Source organism: Elgaria multicarinata, chromosome 21 (assembly GCF_023053635.1).
Source record: "Elgaria multicarinata webbii isolate HBS135686 ecotype San Diego chromosome 21, rElgMul1.1.pri, whole genome shotgun sequence".
NCBI classification, from domain to species: domain Eukaryota; kingdom Metazoa; phylum Chordata; class Lepidosauria; order Squamata; family Anguidae; genus Elgaria; species Elgaria multicarinata.
This window is the reverse complement of record NC_086191.1, coordinates 10,270,206-10,295,552: the sequence shown is the minus strand read 5'-3', so window position 1 is coordinate 10,295,552 and position 25,347 is coordinate 10,270,206. Positions and strand designations below refer to the sequence as shown.

Here is a 25,347-nt window from a genome sequence, read left to right as displayed (position 1 = left end):
TCGTTAACTATCAATAATTCAGAAGGGGGGGGAATAAAGTTCTCATGACAACAGAGCCATCATGTGACAGGATGCCCCCTCCCTTCTTTGCCTCCCCACCCCTTGCTCTTTCTGTCTTAACCTCTCCATGCAAAACAAAACAAACGAATAAAAACACCCAATCTTCAAAGACATTTAGAGCTGTAAGGAGAACATCCAAACATTTCTATTCAGGCACTCAAGACTGGCTGCACTTGACAACAGCATCATCGTTCGAAAGGACAAAGAAGCCAGCTAGATCCAGGTCAGGCTTGGGCGAGATTGCCTTTCTACTGAGCCATTATTCTTGTTTCAAAAAAGAATGAGAGAAAATTATCACCCTTTTGGCTTATGCTTTCAAAACAACCGGTTTAAAATCTTTTCACTGGCTGCCAATTAGTTTCTGGGCGAAGTATAAAGTGTTGGTTATCACCTTTAAAGCCCTACATGGTTTGGGTCCAGGCTACTTGCGGGATCGCCTTCTCCCGTACAATCCGCCCCGCACACTCAGGTCCTCTGGGAAGAATTTACTCCAGCCAACAAAAACAAGGCTGACAACTAGTACCCAGAGGACCTTTTCTTCTGCCGCTCCCAAATTATGGAATGACTTGCTGGGAGAGATTCGTCGGATTTTAAGAAAGCTATAAAGACTGATCTCTTCCGGCAGGCCTACCCAGTTGAATTTTAAGATGCCTTTTAATAATGTGCTGCTTTTAATAATGTATTAGTTTTAAATGTTTTAATTATATGTATTTTATGGCATTTGCATTTGTGTTGTACCCTGCCTTGATCCAGAGGGAGAGGCGGGTAACAAATTTATTATTATTATTATTATTATTATTATTATTATTATTATTATTATTATTATTTAGAACCTCACGTCTCCCTAACCCCAGAGCTGCATGGTTCTGGCTTCTGTGTCTCTGCAACTGCGTGGAAGCACTCTGTGTGTGCCCAGAGGCACTCTTTACTGCCCCAGACTGAGCAGTTAAAACAGGCACTGGGAACCATCACTGGTCTGTTCTGGCTCAAATCAGGGAATAAAAGCCAAATCTTCTTGCCCCTGAGGAAGGTTGCTTCAGTCTGGCCTCCCTGTGCTACAGCCCTTAAGAAAGGATTGCATTGGATAGAAGCCCCTTTGATTCTACTCCCTCTGGGATTTTATGATGCCCCCGGACGTTTTGATCAGCAGGGACGCTGCCGTCATCTGCCCACCACCACTCCTCCCAGACATCCCTCTGAGCTTAGCTGCAGTCCTCACAGGACCTAGGGGGGGAGGGGAAACTGATTTTTCAAGCAGTAATATTGAATTATATAGGGAGCTATATACGTGCTGTAATGCAAAGCATAGTTGAACTATGGGATTCATTTCGACAAGGGGTAGTGATGACCACCAATTTGGATGGCTTTAAAAGGGGGACCTGGCAAATTCATGGTGGAGAAGGCAATTGGAGTTGGCTAGATGCTACCTCCAAAATCAAGTAGTATGCCTATGTACACCAGTTGCTGGGGAACATGGGCGGGGAGATACTGTTGTGCTCATGTTCTGCTTGTGGGTTTCCCGTGGGCAGCTGACGAACAGAATTTTGGACTAGATGGACCCTTGTCTGATCCAGCATGGCTCTTCTTATGTTCTGGAGTGACCTGGTCTTGAGTGGGCAATTAAGACCCATTAGCTTTACAAAAGACCTACAAATGGCACTTATAATGTACAGAGTGAGTGAGAGAGAGGGATGGATCAATAACGCTGGCTTGGCTGCATCTATGCCAGAATGAGCACTTTAAAACTGACCACTCTACCCCTGGCTAGGACCTCTCTGTCAGGTAGGACCCTGGGACCTCGACCCTCTATTTTGCCCGAAGTAAATCTAACCCATCCAACCCGTCTATATAAATTGAGGATGAGATTGTCCAAGATGGCATTAAAGGGCGACTGTGGCATGAGTGAGAAGCTATGGTGGAGACCGGGTGATTGGGTAGGAAATTAGGGGATCTTTGGGAGAGTGGGGCAGTGGAGTGGCAGAAAGTGTCTCTGTGTTTGTGTGGGCAAAAAGGAATTACTAAAGCCAGTAATGCAACATGGAGAAGAAAAGAAGGAAGATGGATTCCTGTGTTTTCGTTCAATCTAAGCTGGGACAATGTTGGCTGGTTTTCGATTTATATAGCCCACCTCTTCCCAAAGGCTCAAGGTGGGTAACAAAAGGAAAGATATCAATAAGTAGCAAAAGGAGACGAGGTTTCATCAACATAGCTTAAAACTGCCTCGGCCTTTTGCAATTTAAGCTGGAGCCCTGTCTCAAACAGGTCTTGCAATTGGAGACGGATGGTTACTGGCAACTTCTCTGCATCTGATGAAGCAGGCTTGTGCCTTAAAGAAGCAAAGCTCCCCTTAGTATAAAATGAGTTTGCCAGAAAGGGGGTCTTTTTGTCTTTTCGCTGCAAGGGAAACCCGGAAGACTACCCTTCTGCAATCAGTTCTTTTGTGCTTCGTGTAGAGCATCTTCTGAGATGCTGGCATTAAAGTCTGCCTCGCAATATCAGTTCTCTCCCATATGATGACCTTCCTCCCAAATCAAATGCTTGACTGTCCATCCTTGGTGGAAAGATGCTCTCTGCACTGACTCAGGGACTGTTGGTTGTCATCATTTTTACTTCGTGCATTGCAGGGCTAAACCTGGCTTGAACACAGACCCCAAGAGCTGAGCCTCAGTGCAGGTCACATCCTCCACGGTTACAATTCCTCTCTCGTTCCTCTCCTGCAGTTACGTCTCGACTCTTCAGAGAGGCATACATAATCCCATCTTTTATCCTCGCAATGACTACTACAACCACCCTGGAAGGTAGGCCAAGCTAAACAGAAGTCGCTAGCCCTCCGGCCATCCGGGTGACCACACGAGTGGGGCCTTCAGGGACTTGGGAGAGGAAAGCTTTCGGATGCTTCTCCAGCAAGACGTGCGGATGAAGCTTGGTCCTTCTTGCTCCATCTATTATAGCCTCCAGGCCCAACCCTTCTGCAGGCAAAAAGCCAAATGGCTGCAGAGGCCGGGGAGGTTGCTACTGGCACAAGCTGTGTGTGTGGTGGTGGTGTGTGTGGAGGGACGGACGGACGGACGGACGGACAGAGAGGCACCTCCATGCCTCCTGATCATGGTAAACAAGTCAGGAAGGAAATGGGAGGGGGGATCTTGGCGGCGGGGTGGGGAGAGCAGGGCAGAAGGCATGCTTCGTGGCTCTGTGGTTGGTTAAGAAATGCAGTCTGGGGCTTGGGAGGGGGATACCCACCCCACCAGTTTGACACCCCCCCCAAAGGATCCCCCCCATCTTTAACAATCTGAAAGGATGGGGCCACTACAGCTATGCTTGGATGGCACTGGGGGGGGTAGTCTCCAAAACATGGCCCCCAGGTGGCATATGCCTGTGCTATAGTGCGGTTTCTAGAAAGTGCAAGGAGGGAAGGGAGCACAGAACAGGGAAAGAACAGACAACACTCCCTGCTAACGTGGTTTCTCCATCACCACCCCACACCCGGGTTTCCCCATCAATGCCCGCGGCCATGGGTGCTCACCTGCCGCCTCTCTCTCCCTCTCCCAGGCTCTGCTGCAGGGCTTGGTCCAACCCAGCCGCTACTGCAGCTAGAACAGCCTCCCTGGCTGAGCTCACCCAGCCAGGCTGGGAGGAGCTACATCTATCAATGCATTGCATTACCTACCCCTGCCGCTCGCCAGACTTTAACCCTTTCCACGTCACGCCCAGACTGATGGCTTGGAGAATCCTAGATTTATAAGCCTGGTTTGTACAAACAACAACCCAGAGTATGGGTCAGTATTAAATCGTGGATGGGAGTTGAACCGTGGGTTGTCACTGACACAGTTTGCGCATCACGGCAGGTTATCGTGGGTTACTTGCAGTTGCCGATAAGAATATGCAACCCTCGATCAGGGTAATCAGGGGTTGGGCCATGTCATGCAAACCCGGCTAGCGTGGGTTATTCGAGAGTTAAACAACCTTACAACTAACTGAGTATAACCCACTGTTAAATAACCCACAATGACCTGGCTGTGTCATGGAAATGGGCCCAGTATGTGTGAACCCTGCACTATGAACCACTCATAGTGAAATAAACCATAGTGCAAGATTTGCATGTAATGACAATGCACGATCTAATGACAAAGGGACTTGGAGGTCATCTAGTCTAACCCTCCCTGCCACATAAGGAATCTTGCAGCTACAGCCTCTCTGACAGATGGTCTCTGCTTAAATATATCTGGCAAAGGAGAACCCACCATCGAGGGAGGTGGAGTGTCCTCAATTACAGAGGACAGTCCTCTATTTCAAGGGCTGTCCTCTAGTTTGAAGGTGTCTTCTATTAATGTCCAAGTCCAGTTTAAAGGTAAACACCTATCAGAAGGAAGAGCCAGGCCTTGAAATGCCCATCCACACTTAGCATCTGGAGAGCAGACTGAAAAGGCCAGTCTTCTGCACTGTCCCGAGAAGTACTGTATTTCTATTTAAATTGCAATAACCATTTTTAAATTTGCACCTGTACATATTGCACATGCACATTTTTATGCAAACAACTGCCCTTTTTTGATGATGATGATGCATTTCCAGTCTCCCCCCTCTGCCACAATTTGTCAGGGGCACCCTGCTACCACCTCCCAAGACAGTCTCTTCCACCGTTGAACAGTTCGAACTGTTCAGACGTTTCTCTCAATGTTCAGCCAAAGTCTGCTCCTCTGCAATTTCCACCAATTTGTTGGAAAGGGGCTAGTATATCAGCATCCTCCGCTGTTTGGAACCCATCCACCCGCTCACTCAGGTTCTGATCTGGATTTAAACAATCCTGATGGCTTTGTGCCCCCTTCAGGATCAGAGTCAGCATGCCTCTGTACACCAGTTGCTGGGAACATGGGCGGGAGGGTGCAGTTGCTCTCATGTCTGCTTGTGGGTTTCCCGTGGGCAGCTGGTCGGCCACTGTGTCAGACAGAATGCTGGACCGGATGGACGCTTGGCCTGATCCAGCCTCAGGGCTCTTCTGATGTTCTTAATCCGATCTTGGTTGGTGACAACTCTACAACTCTTCTCCCCCAAGTGGTGCAGTCTGGATTTATTGGTCATCTGGGTTTGGTGTGGGATGCTCTTTAGATGGAATATCACCCATTTCACAGTGTGGGAAGCCCAGATGTTTTGGACAAATCCCAGCATCCCAGACCATTGGCCATGCTGGCTAGAGTGGATAGGAGTTAGGGCATCTGGAGGACACCATGGTGGGGAAGGCTGCTTCAAGGAGATTTAAGGCAGTGTTTTTTTCTTTTCACAGACACGTACACTTGTGATATCATTTGTTTTTTTCTTTTCACAGACACATACACTTGTGATATCATTTGTTTTTGTTTTACCTTATTTTATTTAATGTTTATGAATAATTTCTATTAAAAGAATATTGTAAGCAATGTACAGATGGCAAGATTACCTCCCTTAGAATGCTCCAAACTCTGCTATCCCCTGATGAACCCAGCAACCGAAGTTGGTTTTGCTTGTGCAATTCTGGGTTTGTAAGTTGTGTTATAAAACGTTGTAGAAAATGTGAATTCAAATGAATTTAAATCTTGCCAAAAGTACAACCACCCAAGCGTGCTCCCATGGCAGTTCTAGAAAGGCCGCCCCGCTATCCCTTTTGAAAGCTGCAGGAAAGGTCGGTTGATTTTGCTACTCCCTTGCGACAGGTATATGCACCCTGCCCTGCTTCTTAATGGCCAGGCCTGTCACTTTTGCCTCTTGTAAACCTTCTGGGTTAGGCTGAGAAAAAACGGAGCAGGTAAGTGGACGGCATGCTGGGTAATGAGGCCTGACACATGCTGGTAGCTGCTCTCCTCATAGTCCTGGTAAGCAGCTTTCAGGCCCAAGTCTTCATAGAGTTTTTTCACACGTGCCACTTTGTCCAGGTCGTTTTGTCCATAGTTCTCCTAAAGCAGTTAAAAAGAAAAAGAAAAAAAGGGACTGAAGTCAAGCCAGGCTGGGATAAAAACTGCGCAATTCCCTTCCCCTAATTCACACAAATGTTTTACCAAATAACAATTAACTCCTTTAGGTGTAACAATAACATATGTAATATGTAGGAATGTCAAGGCTGCATTCACTGCCAACACTGATTTAAGTAAAAACATGGCTTTTTAACAAAGCCTTTGATGGTGAAATTCACTAAGACAGCATGTTGTTTTAACTGTTTAAATTGTTTTTACTGCTTTTAAATTGTATATTGTTTTAACTTGGTTCATGGTTTACTTTGTTTTTAGCTGTGTATGTTTATTGTTTTCTACGGCATGCTTTTATCTGTACGCCGCCCTGAGATCCTCATGATATAGGGCGGGATACAAATGTTTTAAATAAATAAATAAATAAATCTCTCAGGCTACAGGTGTGGTAAAGACATTATGGCTACAGAGAGAAGATGGTGTCAGCCTGCCATATCATCCCAACAAGGGTGGCATAACTTGTTTGTAGGGGCAGCAATGGTCAATCTAATAACCCATTGGCTGCTGTTGAGTTATTTCGGTGTTGCTGTCCTATTCCAGCCTTTCCTGAACGGGTGCCCTCCAGATGCACTGGACTACCATTACCAGCATCCCCATCCCTGGAGGAGCAAGGATGCAGTTGGCTGTCCCCCATTTTACCTGGAGGAGGCGCCTCTGCTCCTCCGAGGCCCGCTTTAGGCATTGCACCACCAGCCAGGTGCACTTGTTGCTTTGGATGTCGTTCCCGGTCTCCGTCTCAGGGTCACCGAAGCAGTCAAGGAAATCATTCTTCAGGCAGAGAGAATATTCATGTTACTCAGAGTGTTAAACGCCACACCGTCACCCCCAGCCTGAGAAGCCTTCTCCAGGTGGGCAGGAAAGACGCTGGATGCCAGAGCCAAACCGAGGCCTCCGTGTCTGTGCCCCAGCAGTGCTTATTGTAAGATAGGGTGACCCTATGAAAAGGAGGACAGGGCTCCTGTGTCTTTAACATTTGCATAGAAAAGGGAATTTCAGCAGGTGTCATTTGCATATATGGAGAACCTGGTGAAATTCCCTCTTTATCACAACAGTTAAAGCTGCAGGAGCTATACTAGAGTGACCAGATTTAAAAGAGGGCAGCTTTAACTGTTGTGATGAAGAGGGAATTTCACCAGGTTCTCCATATATACAAATGACACCTGCTGAAATTCCCTTTTCAGTACAACTGTTAAAGATACAGGAGCCCTGTCCTCCTTTCCCTATGGTCACCCTATGTAAGAGAAGTCCTGCTGCTCACACTTGGAATATTTTAATTATCAGATAATACGATCAAGGACCTGGTGAAAAGGGATGGAACAGATGCCTGCTTTCTCTGAGGCACAGCTCAGGAAAATGACAGAGGAGCACTCTTTCCTCCCAATCCTCTCCTTATGCTGTCTTCACTCCACATCGTTCTGACAAAGTTGAGGAATTAAAGGGAAATCTTCTCAAAACATGTCAGTCAATCCAGCTACCCCACATAGGCACTACCTGAGGTGGCTTTACCTCAAGAGGATAACTGGGCCAGGCCTCCTGTCCCCCTCAGAAACAGAAACACAGCAGACACTCTAAGGAGAAATCCCAGAGTGTGTGTCTAATAATCACAGATATATAATCGGTGGAGATTATTAGACACACACATCCTTCTCTCAGAAACAAAGAAAGGGTGCACTATGTGGTGAGAAAAATAAAGTTTTCCATAACTTCTTTTTTTAAAATGTGTTTTATGCACTCTTCCCCTCAGAAGCAGAAGAGACAAGGGGAAATTCTTCCAGCTGTGAATTTTCCCGCCTTTTTCCTCTGACGTCATTAGAACAGGAGAAGCAGTTTGCTCTGTCAAGGGAGCTGCATCCTTCTTGAAGTGTGGTACCCACAACTGGACACAATACTCAAGATGAGGCCTAAGCAGTGATGAACAGAGGGGAACCAGGACCTCACGCGATTTGGAAGCTGTACTTCCATTAATGCAGCCCAAAATAGCTTTTTTTCTTTCTTTTTTCTTTTTTGCAGCCACATCACACTGTTGGCTCATATTTAGCTTGTGATCTACAACCATTCCAAGATCCTTCTTGCTTGTAATATTGCTGAGCCAAGTATCCCCCATCTTCTAACGGTGCCTTTGGTTTCTTTTTCCTAGGTGTAGAACTTGGCATGTATCCCTATTCTGTTGTTTTCAGCCCAGCACTCCGGCCTATCAAGATCGCTTTGAAGTTTGCTTCTGTCTTCCAGGGTATTAGCTACCCCACCCAATTTTCTGTCATCTGCAAATTTGATCAGCATTCCTGCACCTCCTTGTCCCAAATCCAGCTTTCCGTTCAATGCTCCTGATTTAAAACAACTGCAAAGGTTCTAGCCCTCATGGGGCTAACCTTCAAAAGCATGGACTAACGATCTGAAAAAGGATGCAGACGGGACAAGAGTACAGCACAGCTCCCCACCTCTGAACTGTGACACCCTGGGTCCAAACCCAATATATGCACTGAACCCTTTGGTCAACAGGTGATCTCCAAGTCATAGCAATATAAGGAGGAGGAGGAGGAAGATGTACCTGGATCTGGATGAACTCCCCCAGTTCAATCATGATGGACATGGCATGAGCATGCTCTTCTTCACTATCTCTGCCAGTCTGAGAGAGGGCAGTGGGAGAGAAACAATGTATGAACAAGCTATGGCCATAACCATTGCTACAGCAGAACAATTTCCAATACTTCCAGCCGAAATTACAATTTCCAAGACTCTTTGGTGGGGTGGGAGGCAGGGAAAGCCATGAGCGTTACACTGGTTACCTTATGGACCATTTCCTCCAGCTCAAATATAGCTTCACACTTATGAGGGCCCTGCTCCCTATTTGATCTTTTGGAGGTTGGGGTTGGGGGGCAGCAGTGCAGGGCGTAGTCTTTTCAGCACTGGCACCGAGATTGCAGAACTTGCTCCTCAGGAAGGATAGCCTTTCCCCTTTCTGATGGATGCAGTTTGGTAATCCTCACAACAACCCTGCGAGGTAGCTTAGCCTGAGACTCAGTGACCAGCCCAGAGTCACCCAGAGAGCTTCATGGCTGAGTGGAGACTGGAACCCGGTTCTCCCAAGTTCCAGTCCAACAGTCTTACAGTAACAGGGCTACTGTTGCTGGTTTTTGTTTCTGGAAGCCACTTTGTGGTGCTCCATACATCTTAATTGTCTGATTTGCTCAAGGTGACACACTGATTCAGCAAAGGTTTGAAGCAAACTCTATCACACAACTCTGCACAGCCTTTTTGATGTTGATTGGCAGTGTCTGCAACAGCTGAGCCCGGGCAAAAGCCCTTTACTCACCATGTACAGAGCAGCTCCCACCAGGATGTACAAGGAAAAGACTGTCTTGTATTTTACTATTGCCTTGTACCTGCCAAAGAACACAACCATGATTCCAGGTCAGCAATAAGCCAGATTTGATTATATGTAGGAAGGGAGAGAGGGAGGTGCAAATGGTGTGATACTGATGGTGGATGTCGCCTTCCTGGCCTGCTTGAGTGCTTCACCAAGGTCTGTAAGGCAGCTTCCTGTGTGCCTGTAAAGCAACACAACAGCAAAGCCACAAGGAGGCTCTGGATCCTCAACGGATGCCGTTGGTGATATGGATGCTGTACGCAGTAGGTAGGGAAAAGTATAACGGACCTAAGAACAAGATTCCGTAACCACAAATCTGCAGTTACTAGAGCAGCCTGTTGCAAGACATTTGAACTCACCTGCACGTTCTCACTCTGACTTACAATTGCTTCCAACTAAGGGCATTAACCTGCTTGACGAAAGAGGAAACTTCTGGACTCCGACTTGGAAATCTTAGGGCTTCTTTCGATTAAAGGTAAATTCCATTTGCTTACCGGTGCTTTGCTTCCTGCTTCCCTTGCACTATTGTTTATGGGGGTGACGCGTGGTCTGTAGCTGAAAACTTCCCCTCCTCATAGTATTGAATGGGACAACGCCCTCTAGTGGGTGCATTGTAGCGTAACTTCAGCTGTACACATTAAGAAATCCTGAGAGTTCTCAGTAAAGTTGGGTCATTCCAAATGTCCGCTCCTATTATTATTTTATTATTATTACTACTACTACGTTTTGGTATCCTGATGAGGGCTGAAGCTGAATCATTAATCTCTCTCTCTTTCAAAATATTGTTGGTCTAAATTCCAGTTCCTTTCCCAGCCTCCCATCATACTCTAGTGTAACCAAAAAATGGACCCAAAATACAAAGGGAGGAAGGGCAAAATGACTGGTGGAGGGTGGAGCTCTCCTGCTCGGGGTTCCAGGTAGCCCAGTCATTTTTCCAAGAAAAGGTTATGCAGCTCAGAATGTTTACATATTGGGTTTTATTTTATTATAAAATGATATTTTTAAAAATCCCAATCTTTAAGATCCCAATCCAGCCCAGTGGTGCTTTTCTTTTCCACTCCACAGTTGCTTTGGACCACGATTCCCATCAGTCACACACACCACAGCCAGGATAGGGTTGATGGGAGTTGTAGAGCCAAGCACCTCCATTGGCTTCTTACCTCTGTTCTGTGAAGCGGTTCAGATCCACCTGAGAAGGGGCTGAAGTGATCACATCCAAGGCTTGCCCCAGTTTAATCCGGTATGACGTCTGGGGAGGAAAAATGAAAAGAGAGAGAGAGAGAGAGAACAGAGGGAGAAAGAGAGGAAAAGCATACCAAAAATGAAAGAAAGAGATTGGATTCATTTCCTACCCAAAGGACATGTCTCCCCAACCACTGATAGAAGAGATGAAGAAGATGGGATATACAATCCCCATTTAATATGGCGGAGAAATTTCCTAGTCCCCAAAGCTTCAGGTTAACAGAGACATGATTTCCACGACTAGGGAAAGTTCTGTGTTTTGGAACAGGCTCAAGTTTAGTTAAAGTGAGCAACAGAAAGGGAGGAATTCTGACAGGAATTTCAGGGCCCTCCCATGTTTTCCCTGCCAACCTTTATTTATTTATTGCATTTCTATACCGCCCAATAGCCAAAGCTCTCTGGGTACAGTGGCTAAAGTATTAGATTAAGATCTGAGTTCCAATCCCTGCTCAGCCATGGAGCTCACTGGGTGGTCCTGGGCCAATCAGTCTCATCAACCTCACGAGGTGTTGTTGAGAAGTTAACATGGAGGGGAAGGGGAAAAGAACAGAACCATGTACGACACCACCCCAGCTCCTCAGAGGAGCATGGGATTAAAAACAAAATGAAACAAGTCAATAAATGGTAAAAGTCAAGAAATGCACCACACAAGGTCTCTCATATGGATATGAGAGGTCCTGTCCGTGCATGAAGGGAGTGCCATCAAAGGGGTGTAGCCCTCCATTTCAGGGGGGCTTATTTCCTGGAGGTCAAAAATAGTGGCGACCCTTAACCACCACCACCCACTTCTATCCTCCCCTCTCTGTCTAAGAAGTGGAAATTATTTCCATGATAACAGAAGGGCCATCTATCAGGGGAGACTAGGCCGCGGTGTCTCTCCGCCACAGACAGTGTTGAGGCAAGGACAATCTGCAGGGCCTAAACCCACCTGGAGAAAGTGCTCCAGCAGATTTACATAGTATGGCTGATCCCGGCAGTATCGCTTCAACAGCTGGTAGGTGCAGGCCTCAAGCAAGGAGGCGTCGTTCACAGCACCCAAACCAATTCCTTCCTAGGTGAGAGAAAAAGGCAGAATCAGGAGCAACAGCAGGGCAAAAGATCAGCCCGATATCTGTTTCTAACAGTGCTTCCAGAGTGCAGGACACGGAATAACGGGCTCAAGTTAAAGGAAGCCAGATTCCAGCTGGACATCAGGAAAAACTTCCTGACTGTTAGAGCAGTACGACAATGGAATCAGTTACCTAGGGAGGTTGTGGGCTCTCCCACACTAGAGGCCTTCAAGAGGCAGCTGGACTACCATCTGTCAGGGATGCTTTAGGGTGGATTCCTGCATTGAGCAGGGGGTTGGACTGGATGGCCTTGTAGGCCCCTTCCAACTCTGCTATTCTATGATTCTATGATTCATTAGACCAATGGCACGGAGTTCCACAAGATGTAGACTTGTCCACCAACTTGAATGGCTTTGAAAGGGAATCAGGCAAAATCATGGAGCAGAAGGCTATCAAAAGCTCCTAAACACAATGGCTATATATTACCTCTAGGATCAGAGGCAGTATGCTTCTGTACACTGGTTGCTGGGGAACACAAGCGAGGGGTGGCATTGCCCTCCTGTCCTGCTTGTGGGCTTGTCATTGGGGTACATGGTTGGTGAGTGTGGGAACACAATCCTGGACTAGATAGCCCTTGGGGTCTAATCCAGCATGGCTCTTTTTAGGCACTCCAAAGTCCCACTGATTTCAGTGAGATTTTCTCCCTAATAAACAGTCACAGACAGCCCCTGCTTTCAGTTCTTTGTCCCTGGTAAATCACAGCATCTATTGTCTTCCCTTTGGGTGATGCTGGTGTCAAGGATAAACATCCACTTTGGTTGTAAGGCAACTCTGTTGGATTGAGCGTAATACAGCTGCGTGTAGAGAGTCCTACAGGCAAAATACTGCTCAACCGGCAGTGTGAAAAGCAGGTATATTTATATACAGAAGCATCTTAACTGCCAATTTTGCAGTTGACAAAATTCTAAAGCAAAACAAATACAGATCAAAGAAAACTTACTTCATTATACCTTATCAACAGATGGTCCATAACACTTCTAGCAATGCCAGATTAACCTGGATGGTCAGTCGTCCTTATCAAGCTAGTCTATTTGCCTTATATCAAAAGGTCTTGACAGGAAGAAATTCCAATTAAGCATTTCCTTCTAATTAAGCAGTTTCAGCATTACAGCACATACATCATTCCAATCCTATCATGCAGTTCACTTGCAAGAACCAAACTAAATACAGAGGCCTACATACAGAGCAGGTCTATCAAGGCTTGTGGCCTTGCTTTCTCACTGATTAAGACGTTAGCGCCAATTGCAAGCATCATCATTCTTCAGAGCTGAGTTTCCTTTATGGGGTCTCTAGACATTAAGTATCTGAGTGGGAAACAGATGCATCTCATACTTTAAAGACGGCTGCATTGAAACACAGAAAGCTGCTTTATACCAAGTCAGCAACTTTGGTCCATCTAGCCCAATAATGTTGACACTGACTGGCAGCGGCTCTCCAGGGTTTCAGGTAGAGGTTTTTCCAGTTGTGTCAAGAGAGGGTGGAGATCAAACCTGAGACCTTGTACATACAAAGCAGGTGCTGTACCACTGAGCTGCAGCCTCCTCCCACACCTGCCTGCCCTCCCTATCAGATGCGATGGAGAAGCCCTTCTCTGCATCTTGAATATGGTGGAGACCCAGCTAATGGTAAAAAGAGGATTGGTCCACAGCTAAACTGTGGGATTCTTTGCCCCGAGATGCTTGGTGGACCCCCATGTCAACCTTAGGGCCAAGTGATCCTGTCCCCGTTACCTTTTTGTACCAGCAAGGGTGCCCCTGGCGTGTCTCTGAGGAGTCCATGATGTCATCTGCTACCAAGACAGAGCCCACAAACTGCAGCCAAATCAGACAGTCATCTTTTCTTTTAAATAATACAGTAACATTAAAAGACATATTGCTTTACAGTGGGGTTGGGGTACCTTTGGCACACGGACCAAATTCAGTCTGCAGAGGTTCACCATCTAGCTTGCAGCCCCCTCTCCTTGGCCCCACCCTATGCCAAGCCCACACATCCTAGAGGAAAGAAAGGAGGAGAAGCCCCTGTGACACTGGGAATCCCCGCTGTTATCTCCAACCACTGCCTGGACACACTGGAGATAACAGCCGGCAGCCCCTTCCACACTCGAAAATGTTTCCTCCCTTACCAGAGGCAGAGGGGGAAATGACAGGGGGAAATGTTTCAGAATAGGTACGTGTGGGAAGGTAGGCTAGGGCTAGTAGTTTAGGGCTAGTGACTTTTTTTCCTAAAATTTTTCAGTCGTAAAAGTTCCCAGAGCATCCTATATACATTTAGTAAACCAAGACAACGCCTTTCTTCAGACTTACAATCTAATAAGACAAAACACACAAAGAGAGCTTCGGCTATTGGGCAGTATAAAACTAAATGAAAAGGGGATGGGGAAGGAAGAAGAGACACAACAGCAAAGCCACAAGGAGGCTCTGGATCCTCAACGGATGCCATTGGGGATATAGATGCTGTACGCAGTAGGTAGGGAAAAGTATAACGGACCTAAGAAGGATCTTTCGGTGAATCCGAAATGGTATAGATTACACGCTTCTAACAATACGGTCAAGAGACTGCAAAAAACAGCTGAATTAGAAGGAGAGGATAAACAAAAAGATAATAAACAAGAAGAACGGAAAAAAGTTACTAAAGAGCTTAAGATGGCTGCCAAAGTTGGCTCGGAGCCAGCAGTGCAAGAAGTTTATTTATTTATTTTATTTATTTATTTATTACATTTCTATACCGCCCAATAGCCGGAGCTCTCTGGTTACGATGTAACAAATCTCAGCTCTGTTAAAAGGAGTTAAAGATGCGATTTTTATGAAGATTGAAACAGAAGTTGGTAAAACAAATAAGCGTGTGGATGATCTGGCTGCAGAAATGGCTATAAGAGACAAGCAATTAGGCTTTTTGAAGACAGAAGTTGACCAGATGAGAAATCAAGTTAAAGAAATTAAAAAGATCCAGGATGAGCAAGAGGTGAAATTTAACGATCATGATAAGAGATTGATTTCTTTGGAAGACAACTCTAGAAGGTAGAGTTGTCTTCCAAACTTCCTGCGCGTTCGTAATATGGTGGAAAAGAAAGGGGAGGACCTTAGGAAGAATATCCCAAGCTGGTTCAAAGAACTAGTCCCAACCCTGCAATTAAGGGAAGAAGATGTGGAGCGCGTCCACAGGGTTGGAGGCTTTAGAAGCGGCTCAACTCCCAGAGATGTTTTGGTGAAATTTTCAAATTACTACAAGAAAGAGCAATTGATGAGGGAGCTAAGAGCATTGGGAGAGCTGAAGTTCAAAGGAGCTCCAGTGCAGGTCTTTAATGATCTGTGTCAACAAACTTTGGAATGGAGACGCAGTGTTAAGTCTATAACAGGGGAATTGAAGAAGAGGAAGATCCCCTATGCCTGGGGGTATCCAGTTTTTCTGCGTTTCTCATATAAGGAAAAAAATCATAAGGTTTTTTTCTTTTCAGCAAGGCATGGAGCTTCTTGAGAGCTTGGGTTTGGGTCCACAAGAAGAAGCTGGTGGTGACGCAAAGAGTGACAATGAGGAAGAAAGAGGCGCAGTAGGGGGTGGGGTGTAAAGTGGATAATATGGTGATGATAAGTAGTATAATTATATTAAATCCTGCTGGCTCTGTGTTCCTGGCTTGCCTTCCCCCCCCAAGGGTTAAATAATGGCCGGAGTGTTAGACTCCCGGGGAAGTATTGGGGGGAAAAGATATGGGAGGGAAAGGGGAAGTGGGGTGGGGGGGAAGGGTATGTTTGGGGTGCTGTGTTTTTATGTATGTAAGTTAGGTTTTCGACACATATGGGATCGGAAAGACAACCAAAGAATTGAATATGGATAAGAAGATAAGAATCTCAACGCTTAATGTTAAAGGTCTGGGGGCAGTCATGAAAAGGAGAAGGATTGAACAATTGTTAAATAGGGATGGTTCTGACATCATTTTTCTGCAAGAAATGCATCAATCTAACGAAAAGACTAATGCTATTCGCTTGAAATGGTCAGTTTATTATGAAAAGTCATTGGGGACGTCAAAAAAAACCGGGGTGGCCATTTTGATTTCAAAAAGAAGTGGGTTTATGTTGGAGAATATTAAAAAGGATGGGAATGGGAGATATCTCTTGATTAAGGGTCAAATTTAAGGGAAAATGTATACTTTGATTAAAGTTTATGCACCAAATAATAAACAAAAAGAATTTTATGAAGAGGTATTAAGAGAGATAGAAGAATTCAAGGAGGGGTATGTTATTTTGGCTGGAGACTTTAATATGGTTATGGACAATAGAGTAGATAGGTCAAATCCCTCTAAGGTAGAAAAGAGAAACAATGCTACTATTTTAAATAAATTAATTAAAGAAAAGGATTTTGTTGATTGTTGGAGAGTTCTCAGAGGGGCAGACCCGGGATTTATGTTTTACTCTCCAGTCCATCATACATATTCTAGGATTGATCATATTTTTATATCTAGAGAGTTTGTAACTAAGATATGCAGAATGGAATTAGGGGTAATTAAGGTAACGGATCATGCATTGGTAAGTTTAGATTTTGCAGTTAGTAAGGATTACAAAGAAGCATTAAGGTGGAGATTGAACACTAAGATATTTAAGCATAATAAAGTAATTGAGAAAATGCAAAAGGAATTGTCAGAAACATGGGAAATAAATGAAAAGGGGGGAACAAGAACCGCAGTGGTTTGGGATACCATGAAGGCTGTGTTTAGGGGGATTTGTATTAGGGAAACGTGTAACCTAAAAAGACAACAGGAGGCAAGGCAGGTGACTTTAGAGAAAAAGATAATAAAGTTGGAAAAAGAATATTGGCAAACTAAGAATAAACATAAGTTAATAGAATCACAGGCAAAGAAAAGGGAATTAGATAATATAAATTTAGAAGAGGTTCAGAGGAATTTAATTTATATGAAAAGGGAATACTTTCAAAATAGTAATAAGAACTCGAAGATGCTTGCCAAACTCACACAAAAGGAAAAAGCTAAAAATGGGATAGGGCCAGTAAAAAATAAGCAAGGTAACTATTGTCACATGATGAAGGATAAAATAAAAAAAATTCAGGAATTTTTTGAAGATTTATATAAGGAAAAAGATACCCAAAGGAAGAGGATGGAAGTTTATGTGGATAAATTTTTGAAGAAAGGATTAGAAAAAGAGCATAAGGAAATAATGGACAAAAATATATTGCAAAGTGAAATAGAGGAGGTCATAGACCAGCTTAAAGTAGGGAAATCACCGGGGGCAGATGGTCTAGGACCAGAGTTTTATAAAAAAATTAAAACATTAATAGTGCCAAAGTTATTGAAATTATATAATGCAATAATGGAAGGGGAGAAGATCCCAGAATCATGGGAGCATTCTATAATAATTTTAATTCCGAAGCCGGATAAGGATTTGACTCTCCCTGATTCATACAGACCAATTTAGTTAATAAATCAAGATGCAATTTTTTTTCCAACTATTTTGGCTAAAAGGCTAAATAAATTTATAGCTAAGTATGTAGGGGAAGACCAATGTGGTTTTATAGCTGGAAGACAGATGCACACTTTAGTAGGTAGAGTTTTGAATGTAATTCAGGGGATAAGAAAGTCAAAGATTAAAGCGGGTATTTTAGCGTTAGATAGTTTCAAGGCTTTTGATTGTGTGAGTTGGCAAGCTTTAAAGTTGGTTTTAAATAAAATGGGATTTGGTAATAAATTTAGAGCAATAATAGAGCAGTTATATTCCCAAAATACAGCCGTAGTGGTAGTAAATGATGGAAGTACGGATAAGATACGACTAGCCAGAGGGACAAGACAAGGATGCCCACTCTCGCCATTCCTGTTTGTATTGGTGATGGAATTGTTGTCAAATCCAATAAGAGAAGATGGGGAGATAGAGGGGATAGGTAACAGTAATAAAATAAAGTTGAATATGTTTGCAGATGACACGTTAATAACTATTAGAGATCCTACAGGTAAAATGGAAAGAATTAAACAGCAGTTGAAAGAATTTGAAGAAGTTATGGGGTTAAGAATAAATTGGGCAAAATTGGAATTGATGCTATTTAATTACACTAAAAAGGAAGAAAAGGAGTGGGAAGGGAAGGTTTCAGATTTGAAAAGTAAAGAAAAAATTAAATATTTGGGTATTAAGATTACTAAAAAATTAGAAGATTTGGAAAGTGAGAATTTAAATGGATTGAAAAAAGAGATAGTTGAAAAGTTAAAGAAGTATAAGAGACTGAACCTTTCATGGTTTGGAAGAATAGCTTTAATAAAGATGAAAATTTTACCTAAGATTAATTTTATCTTTAGGATGCTACCAATAAGAATTTCAGATTTAGAGTTAAAAAGTTGGCAGAATCTTATAAATAATTATTGTAATGCTGAGAAGAAATCAAGGATTAATAAAAGTAAATGGTATTTAAGCCAAAGAAAGGGAGGATTGGGACTCCCAAACCTTAAGTCTTACTATGTAGCAAACAGGTTAAGACATATTGTTGAAGCAATTTTAGGGGTAGGGGATTTAGATTGGATGGAGGAAAAAACAACAAGTAATATAGAATTAAAATTGCAGAATGTATTCTTTAAGGAAAGAGGGAAAGGAAAATGGGTTAATAATTTAGATAATCAGTTTTTGAAGTCCCATTGGGAACTTTGGAACAAATATAAAAAGGAACTGCTTTCAAGCAGCTCTCCTTAACACCGGTGATAGTGTTAAAGAATTTTCCTGAAGATCTAAAGAATAGATTAAGTAAAGTTTTAACAGAAAAAAATAAAATGAAATTAAGAGAATGGCTAAGAGGGATGAATACAAGAGAGAGGTTGGAGGAGGTTTTAAAAGATATAAAATTAACGTGGTTAAATTATGGGCAATTGGAACAATGGACTAAAAATTGGGTAAGAGAAAATGGAGAGTGTGGAGAGATGACGAAATTTGAGAAATTGATTGGAAAAAAAATCGATAAGGGACAAAATATAGGGACAAAAGGGTTAATGAGTCAATTATATATTATATTAGTTGAGAAAGGATTGTTGGATAGTGTAGGGAAAGTGGTTTGGGAGACTGATTTGAAGATACAGATAGGACAGCAGAGTTGGGAAGGATTATGGAGACAGAGAGTGTTGAGAAATACGTCAGTAAGAATAAAGGAGAATTACTATAAACTTGTATGGAGGTGGTATTTAACTCTGGTTAGATTAAATAAGATTAATAATCAGCATTCAGCAGATTCTTGGAGGGGTTGTGGTGAAAAAGGAACGTATTTACATATGTGGTGGGATTGTAAATATGTGCAAAAGTTGTGGAGATGGTGTTCTTTGAGATTGAGCAGATTGTGGGATTTAAAATAGAGGATACACCAAGGATTGCATTACTCTCACTGCAAGAAGATCTTAAATGTACTAAAGAAACTAAAGAACTGATAACGAATCTGCTGACGGCTGTGAGGTTAATTGTAGCTAGGAACTGGAAGACTCAAGGAGATTATTGTATTGAAGAATGGTATAAAGAAGTGTGGGACATTGCTATAAATGATAAATTGACATGCAATATTAAAATGAAAAGAGGTATAGTAAAAACGAATGATTTTGAGGGAATATGGAAAAAGTTCCTAGAGTTTGTGTTTTCTAAGCGAAGTGGGAAACCACCTTCAGAAGAAACAATGAGATTTTGGAAACAGGAATGAGTTCCCGAGGTGGGGGGAGCACTGTTATGTTGAGTATGAATATGTTTAATAGCTTAAGTATGAATATATGATATTAAGGCAATTTTATGTTTATGTATCATGTTTGTTTTTGTTGTTGTTGAAAAATAAAAAATTTAAAAATAAATAAATAAATGAAAAGGGGATGGGGAAGGAAGAAGAGAACAAGGGGGGATCTACACAACTGCTTTTAAAGCGCTTTGAAAACGTTTTGAAAACTGTATATGCAGTGTGTCCCGGGCCCCAACAGTTGTCAAAACTGTTATAAAGTGCTTTAAAGCAGTAGTGTAGATCCCCCCCCCCAATTCAGTCGTGGTTTTTTTTTCATGGCTGATGTCCCTGCTTCCCACTCTCATCTCCCTCTGTCCAGCTTCCTGGAATAGCTGCTGATGAGTCTTATTTGCAAAAAGGAATTATTTATTTTTAAAATTGTGGTGGGATTCAAATGCTTTGTATAGCCGTTACTCCTCCCTCCAAGCAGCAGAAGCAAAATAAAGGAGGTGAACTCTGCATTAACATGATGTTAACTAGCTAGAGCATTTGGACCTCCCCACCACCAACCGCAGAAGCAAAACTTGGGGTTATATAGAGCCCAATCCAAGGTCTCCTTGGTGCTCACAACTCCTTCCTCATTTCCCACCTGGCAGGTTAGCAGCGTAGAAACACTCACCAGTTGACAGCCCCAGCCAACAGCCAGAGCACGAAGCAGGCTCTCCTGATCCTCCTGGCCCGGCCCTGCCAGCATGCGGAAGGCAGTGACCACAGTCAGCCCATAATCATGGTCCAGGCCAAAAACATTGTATTCTACCACCTGTACAGGAAAGGACAGCAGGACATTTGCGGCAACACTAAAGACCCCAAGGTAGGGAAACGCTTGGCAAGAGCACTTCTGGCTGCACATAAAACAAGCTGTCATTGGTTATGGATTATGGCAGGGTGTAGAAGCTCACATTGAATTAGTTGACCATTTAAATAACCAATAACGTTTAAAGTGCCACCTGGCACTTTAATAAAACGCTTACTAATATTATTGTTGAAGATTACTTGGTTCCACCCTCGCCTTCGGCTATTTTTTACTCCCCTTTGGCAGAAAACATGGCAGGTTACAGAATGCTGGGTGTAGTTGGGCAATTTCTGCCTTAACACGCATAGAGTTGCTCTCTTATTTGAGTTGCCCCTGCAAGTTCCATCTGATGAATGTTTTATTGCACGCTTGTTACTGGGCACTCACAGAGTTTGCTAAGGTTCCTCACATGACGTCGTCTGCCTTCCACCCCTTCTGGCCTTCCTTGTGTGACAACCCCCCCCCCCCCTTAAGCTCCGTCACGCTGGGGATTAACACGCTCCCTACCTCGCTTCTCCACCCATGTTTTCCTTCCTCTTTTTGAAAGAGCACGAGACCCATTGAGTCTGCTGTTCTAATGGCGCTGCACACCGCAGAAGAGAGCAGCAATTCAGAGTTAAAAAAAACACTGTACTTAAAGACTTCCATCACACCAGCATTATAGTCTGCTGTTGAGGTGAATTGCATGCAAAAGACTCAGATGACAGCGACCATGTCCTGCTGTGATTGTGGTTCTTAGCGATGTATTTTGGCACGTGGAAAGTCCGGTTTTTCCGGTAATGCAAAAGCACCCTGCTCAAACTTCAAAGTGTATTTTCATCCATTGTTTTCAATCTGATGTTCTGTGGGCGTGTTTTCAAGGGTTGGTATTGCTGATGAAAGAGTGGGTGCTGAGTAACGAGCGTGCAATAAAACGCTCGTCGGATGGAGCTCTTTAAGCCCGATGTTTTTTTAAACTCGGAATCGCTGCTCTCTCCTGCTGTGCGCAGGAGAAGCAGCGCCATTAGAACAGCGGACTCATTGGGCCTCGTGCTTGTTGAGTACTTCCTCTTTTGAAAAGAGAAAGGAACTGAGGAAGGAAAACACGGGTGGCTGTGATGGAGCTTTAAGTGAGGAGAAAAATATGCGAGAGGAAAGATTTTAAGAAATGAAATAGAACCATGATGTGCCCTTTTTAACAAAATGCAAGCTTTAGGGTGGGCTGCCGGTGCCCCCTGGAGCCTCTCCGTCAGGCCCAAGCACCCCCTCCTCGTATACCCACCCCACCCCTTGCAGCAATCAGGCTTTTGAAAAGAGTCAAAATAAAAGGGGGGGGTAAGCTTCCATTGATGCCAATGGAAGCTTTTTAAAAAGCCCAAATGCCATACAGGGACAGAATCACATGTAAGGAGGGAAGGGTTAATACTCCCCTACCCGCATGCTGTGACACCACTCTCCCCCCACCAAATCCTTCCCCCAAGGCTGCAGCCCGACAACAGCTTTCACTTTAGAGCACATATGGCCAGTCCTGTACGTCCCCACCAGAGTTCTGTTTCCCCACCCCCAGCCCGACACACTGCCTGTGGCCCTCGGGGCCAAAAGGATGGCTCACCCCCACTTCAGGCAGAAGAGCCTGCCTCAGATTCCACAACCCTGAAATGCCTCATTGTGGCTTAAAGTCGGCCATTGAGGAAACCTCTCACCTCCTTCAGCCTGGCGACGGCATCGGCCACTTCCTCCTGGTGGAGCTCATCCTCTGTCAGGTCCTTGACAATCTGCGGGAAGAAGCCCACGAACTGCTCCCTGTCGTTGGCTGCCGCCGCCTGCTTCCCGTTCTCGCTCATCCTTCTGCCGGGAACAGAAGAGAAATCTCGGGTCCTGGAACCCACACTAGAATACAGCACAAGCTGGCACCTACCAAGCTGGCACCTTTCCCAAGCTGGCAAGTACCAAATGTGTTGAAATGGACCTCCCTTGGAGGCTGGAAGAGGGCCAATAAACTGAAGCTAAATCCTGATAAGACAGAAGCTCTGTGGATTGGTGGATGCTGAGTCCTGGAATTGGGTAAGCGACCTGTTGCGCTCTCTCTGAAGGAGAGTGCAACTAAGGTTGCACTCTCTGAAGGAGCAGGTGCGTAGCTTGGGAGTATTCCTAGATCCATCCAGGTGGACTTCAGCTGATCCCCCAGCTACGGTCTTCCCTGGACAGGGACAACCTAGCCACAGTAGTGCATGCACTGGTAACTTCCCGATTTGCCTACTGCCATAGTAGCAACTGCCATGGTAGCTTGGGCTGATAGAAGATGTAGCCTAAAACATCTGAAGGGCACAAGCTTCTTGTAACAAAAGAACAAGCACATATTTGCCCATTATTGATGTCGTTAAAGATTTTTTAATTGTCAGATGTATATAAAGGTCCTTTTGTCTTCTTGGTGGAAGACCTACTGGGGTTCTCCTGTGTACCACTCACCCTTCCTCGTCGCCAAATTGTGGAGGAACCCTGAAAAGGCAGGTTCCTTCTAACTGGGATTTGTTGAGTGGCAGCCAAAAACTCTAAGACACGGTTTCTCTCATTTTAGAAAAAGTTTATTACGAGCAGTGCTGCAGCACTGCAAGGTGGCAACCCCTAGAAGATCTGAAGGATTGCCCACTAGTTTCAGGCAAAGCTAACGTACTTATAGGGTAATATCTTCAGAAACATCGGCAGATACGGTAACCAATCATAATACAGTAATAGATAAGCTTTTCAACCAATGATAGGCAAGGATTGATATGCATGTGCAGAGTTCTAAGGAGAGAAAAAACAAGATGTTGATGGGTATTGCAATCCTGACCATCTGTTCCTTGTGGTTACTACTCTTCCTGTTCTTGCCGGGAGGCTCACACTCTGACTATCAACACTTCTTGTTGGTTGAGCAAGTGTTACTCAATATATTTTCAGTTACAGCTTTGATCAAATTGCTACAGAAGACTTAATTTCTAATAGAAGGGGCTTACAGCAAAACAGGGTGGGCACAGATAAAATAGCTCACTGCGACGGCACCGACCTTATACAGAAGGCCTTGCCTAACACACTCTTCTCAAGCCAAGCACTACCACTTGAACAACCTGAGGGTAGGGTGAAACACAACCTTTTCTTCATATGAGTGGGTAAAGGCTAGAATCTGGAAAGGTTTTACTGTGTATGTAATAAGCTGAAAGATATGATAGTAACTGTAGAGCAGGTGATAAAGCCTCTGATAGTGGAGGCAATATATAGCCATGACTAGTAGCCATTGATAGCTTTAGTTCTCAATTCTATGCAGGTTTAGACAGAAAAACATCCCACCACTCCCAGTGTTCTCAAACTAGCATTCCTGGCTGGGGAATGGTAGAAGTTGTAGGACCTTTTGTCTGTCTAAATATCCATACAATTGCACTTTTAGCCTCCATGAATTGGACTAAACTCCTTTTAAGGCCATCCAGGTTGATGGCTATCACTACATCTGGAAGCAAATTCCATAGCTTTAGCAGTGTGACGAACTCCTTCCTTTAATCTGCCCATTTCGTGCGGTGCGATTTCCTTCCAAGTAGACATGTCTAGGATTGCAATGTGGGTGGGATTGAGATCTCAGGAACAAAGAGTTCTGACAGCTAACTATGAATTACGGTCTTCAGGTTTATTTGCGGACAGAAATCGGGGCTGTTAAGTGAAACTGTTTTCAAGCTAGTGTGGCTCTACCTTACAGAAAACATTTTCCGTTTGAAGGGGTGTTCAGTCCATATTCCGATTGAAGAGGAAGAATGCAAAGAAAGGCAGAGCTGCAGGGACCCTGACGTTGACCATCCACACTTTTCAGCACCTGGACAGCGAGCTCAGCATTAAGGCACAGAGGTCTCCAGCGCTCCTTCTTCCACACTCTGGTGAGATGTGTTGCATTTCTGTTCATCTCCATTCTTTTTCAATGCACACCTCTCTCTATAACTTTGTACTGCACTTAGTTCTGCCCCCGAGGACACTGGGATACTGGGTAGAGGGCCAAGGGGTAGAAAAACCTGCAGTTAGCCCCATCACCTGTTGGGCGCAAGATGGGTTATTCCAAAAGTAATCCGCCCACATAGCTTATGTCTTGCAAGCACTGCCACTAACCCATGATTAAATAAACCATAATCAATGTCCTGGTTGTGTCAGGTGAACCAGCCCAGTATATGTGAACTCTGCAATATGGTTTAACCATGGGTTGCTAAGTGGCCCGTCCATAGTGTGGTGGAACCCGAAACCACGGGTCCCTGTGGTTCGCTGAGTGGTGGTCACAGACTCTCAAGACACAATTTCTCTTTCTTTAGAAGGTTTATTACAAGCAGCGCTGCAGGGTGACAGTCTCAGAAGACCTGATGAACTGCCCAAGAATTTTAGGAAAGGCTAACATATTTATAGGGTCAGTTCCCCTTAGATATAATGGCAGAACTTTCCCACCAATCATAATACAGCTCTGCAATACAACAACCAATGAGAATCCAAGCATTTAGGCATGTGCAGAGTTTAAGTACTTCTCTGACTAGAAGACACTACATGGGTATTGCAACAGTTACAGGAAAAAATCTCCATCTGTTTCTTTTATTGGTAATCCTCCACCCTCCAGCTGCCGGCATGGACACCGCTTGTCTTGTGACATGGTTTCAGTATCAGCTTAATTGTAAAAGCAATTGCAGCCTTAAAAATATGTTTTAAAGAAGCAGGAAGCCATGAACTTTATGGTTTATATAGCTAATGATTTCTCGAGTCATTTTCTTATGGGCACGGGTAAAAGAACCACCCAGCTTGATTTCCTTGACAATAGTAGACTGAAAAGGCATACACACTTGGCGACCGTCTTCCCTACTATGTTGTGAAGTACTGTATTCCTTTTAAAATTATAATAATACTAAATTTTCATCTGTTCAGATAAATTGGCATATGCATATTTTTACACACACTGCTGTCCTTTTTTATTTTTGATGGTGATGCATTTCCAGTCTCCCTCCCCAGCTGCAGTTCATAAGTGACACCCCGCTACCACCTCCCAAAACACTCTTTTACCATTGAACAGCT

At 44.0% G+C, this 25,347-nt stretch overlaps 2 protein-coding genes across 2 annotated transcripts in view; both read right to left on the bottom strand.

Moving 5' to 3' along the window:
- FDPS (farnesyl diphosphate synthase) overlaps window positions 1-25,347 on the bottom strand; it is a 96,588-nt gene that overhangs the window by 14,405 nt on the left and 56,836 nt on the right. The gene's annotated exons all lie outside the window — the stretch shown is intronic.
- The window catches only part of LOC134412020 (farnesyl pyrophosphate synthase-like), a 33,029-nt gene continuing 13,353 nt past the window's right edge, over window positions 5,672-25,347 (bottom strand). The window contains exons 2-10 of the mRNA XM_063145777.1: window positions 21,981-22,125; window positions 20,125-20,265; window positions 13,502-13,582; window positions 11,591-11,713; window positions 10,581-10,669; window positions 9,367-9,436; window positions 8,602-8,679; window positions 6,693-6,821; window positions 5,672-5,984 (exon numbers count right to left, since the gene is read on the bottom strand). Coding sequence (XP_063001847.1) covers window positions 5,784-5,984; window positions 6,693-6,821; window positions 8,602-8,679; window positions 9,367-9,436; window positions 10,581-10,669; window positions 11,591-11,713; window positions 13,502-13,582; window positions 20,125-20,265; window positions 21,981-22,121 — 1,053 coding nt within the window. The 5' untranslated portion in view covers window positions 22,122-22,125 and the 3' untranslated portion in view covers window positions 5,672-5,783. The remainder of the gene's footprint in view (window positions 5,985-6,692; window positions 6,822-8,601; window positions 8,680-9,366; window positions 9,437-10,580; window positions 10,670-11,590; window positions 11,714-13,501; window positions 13,583-20,124; window positions 20,266-21,980; window positions 22,126-25,347) is intronic.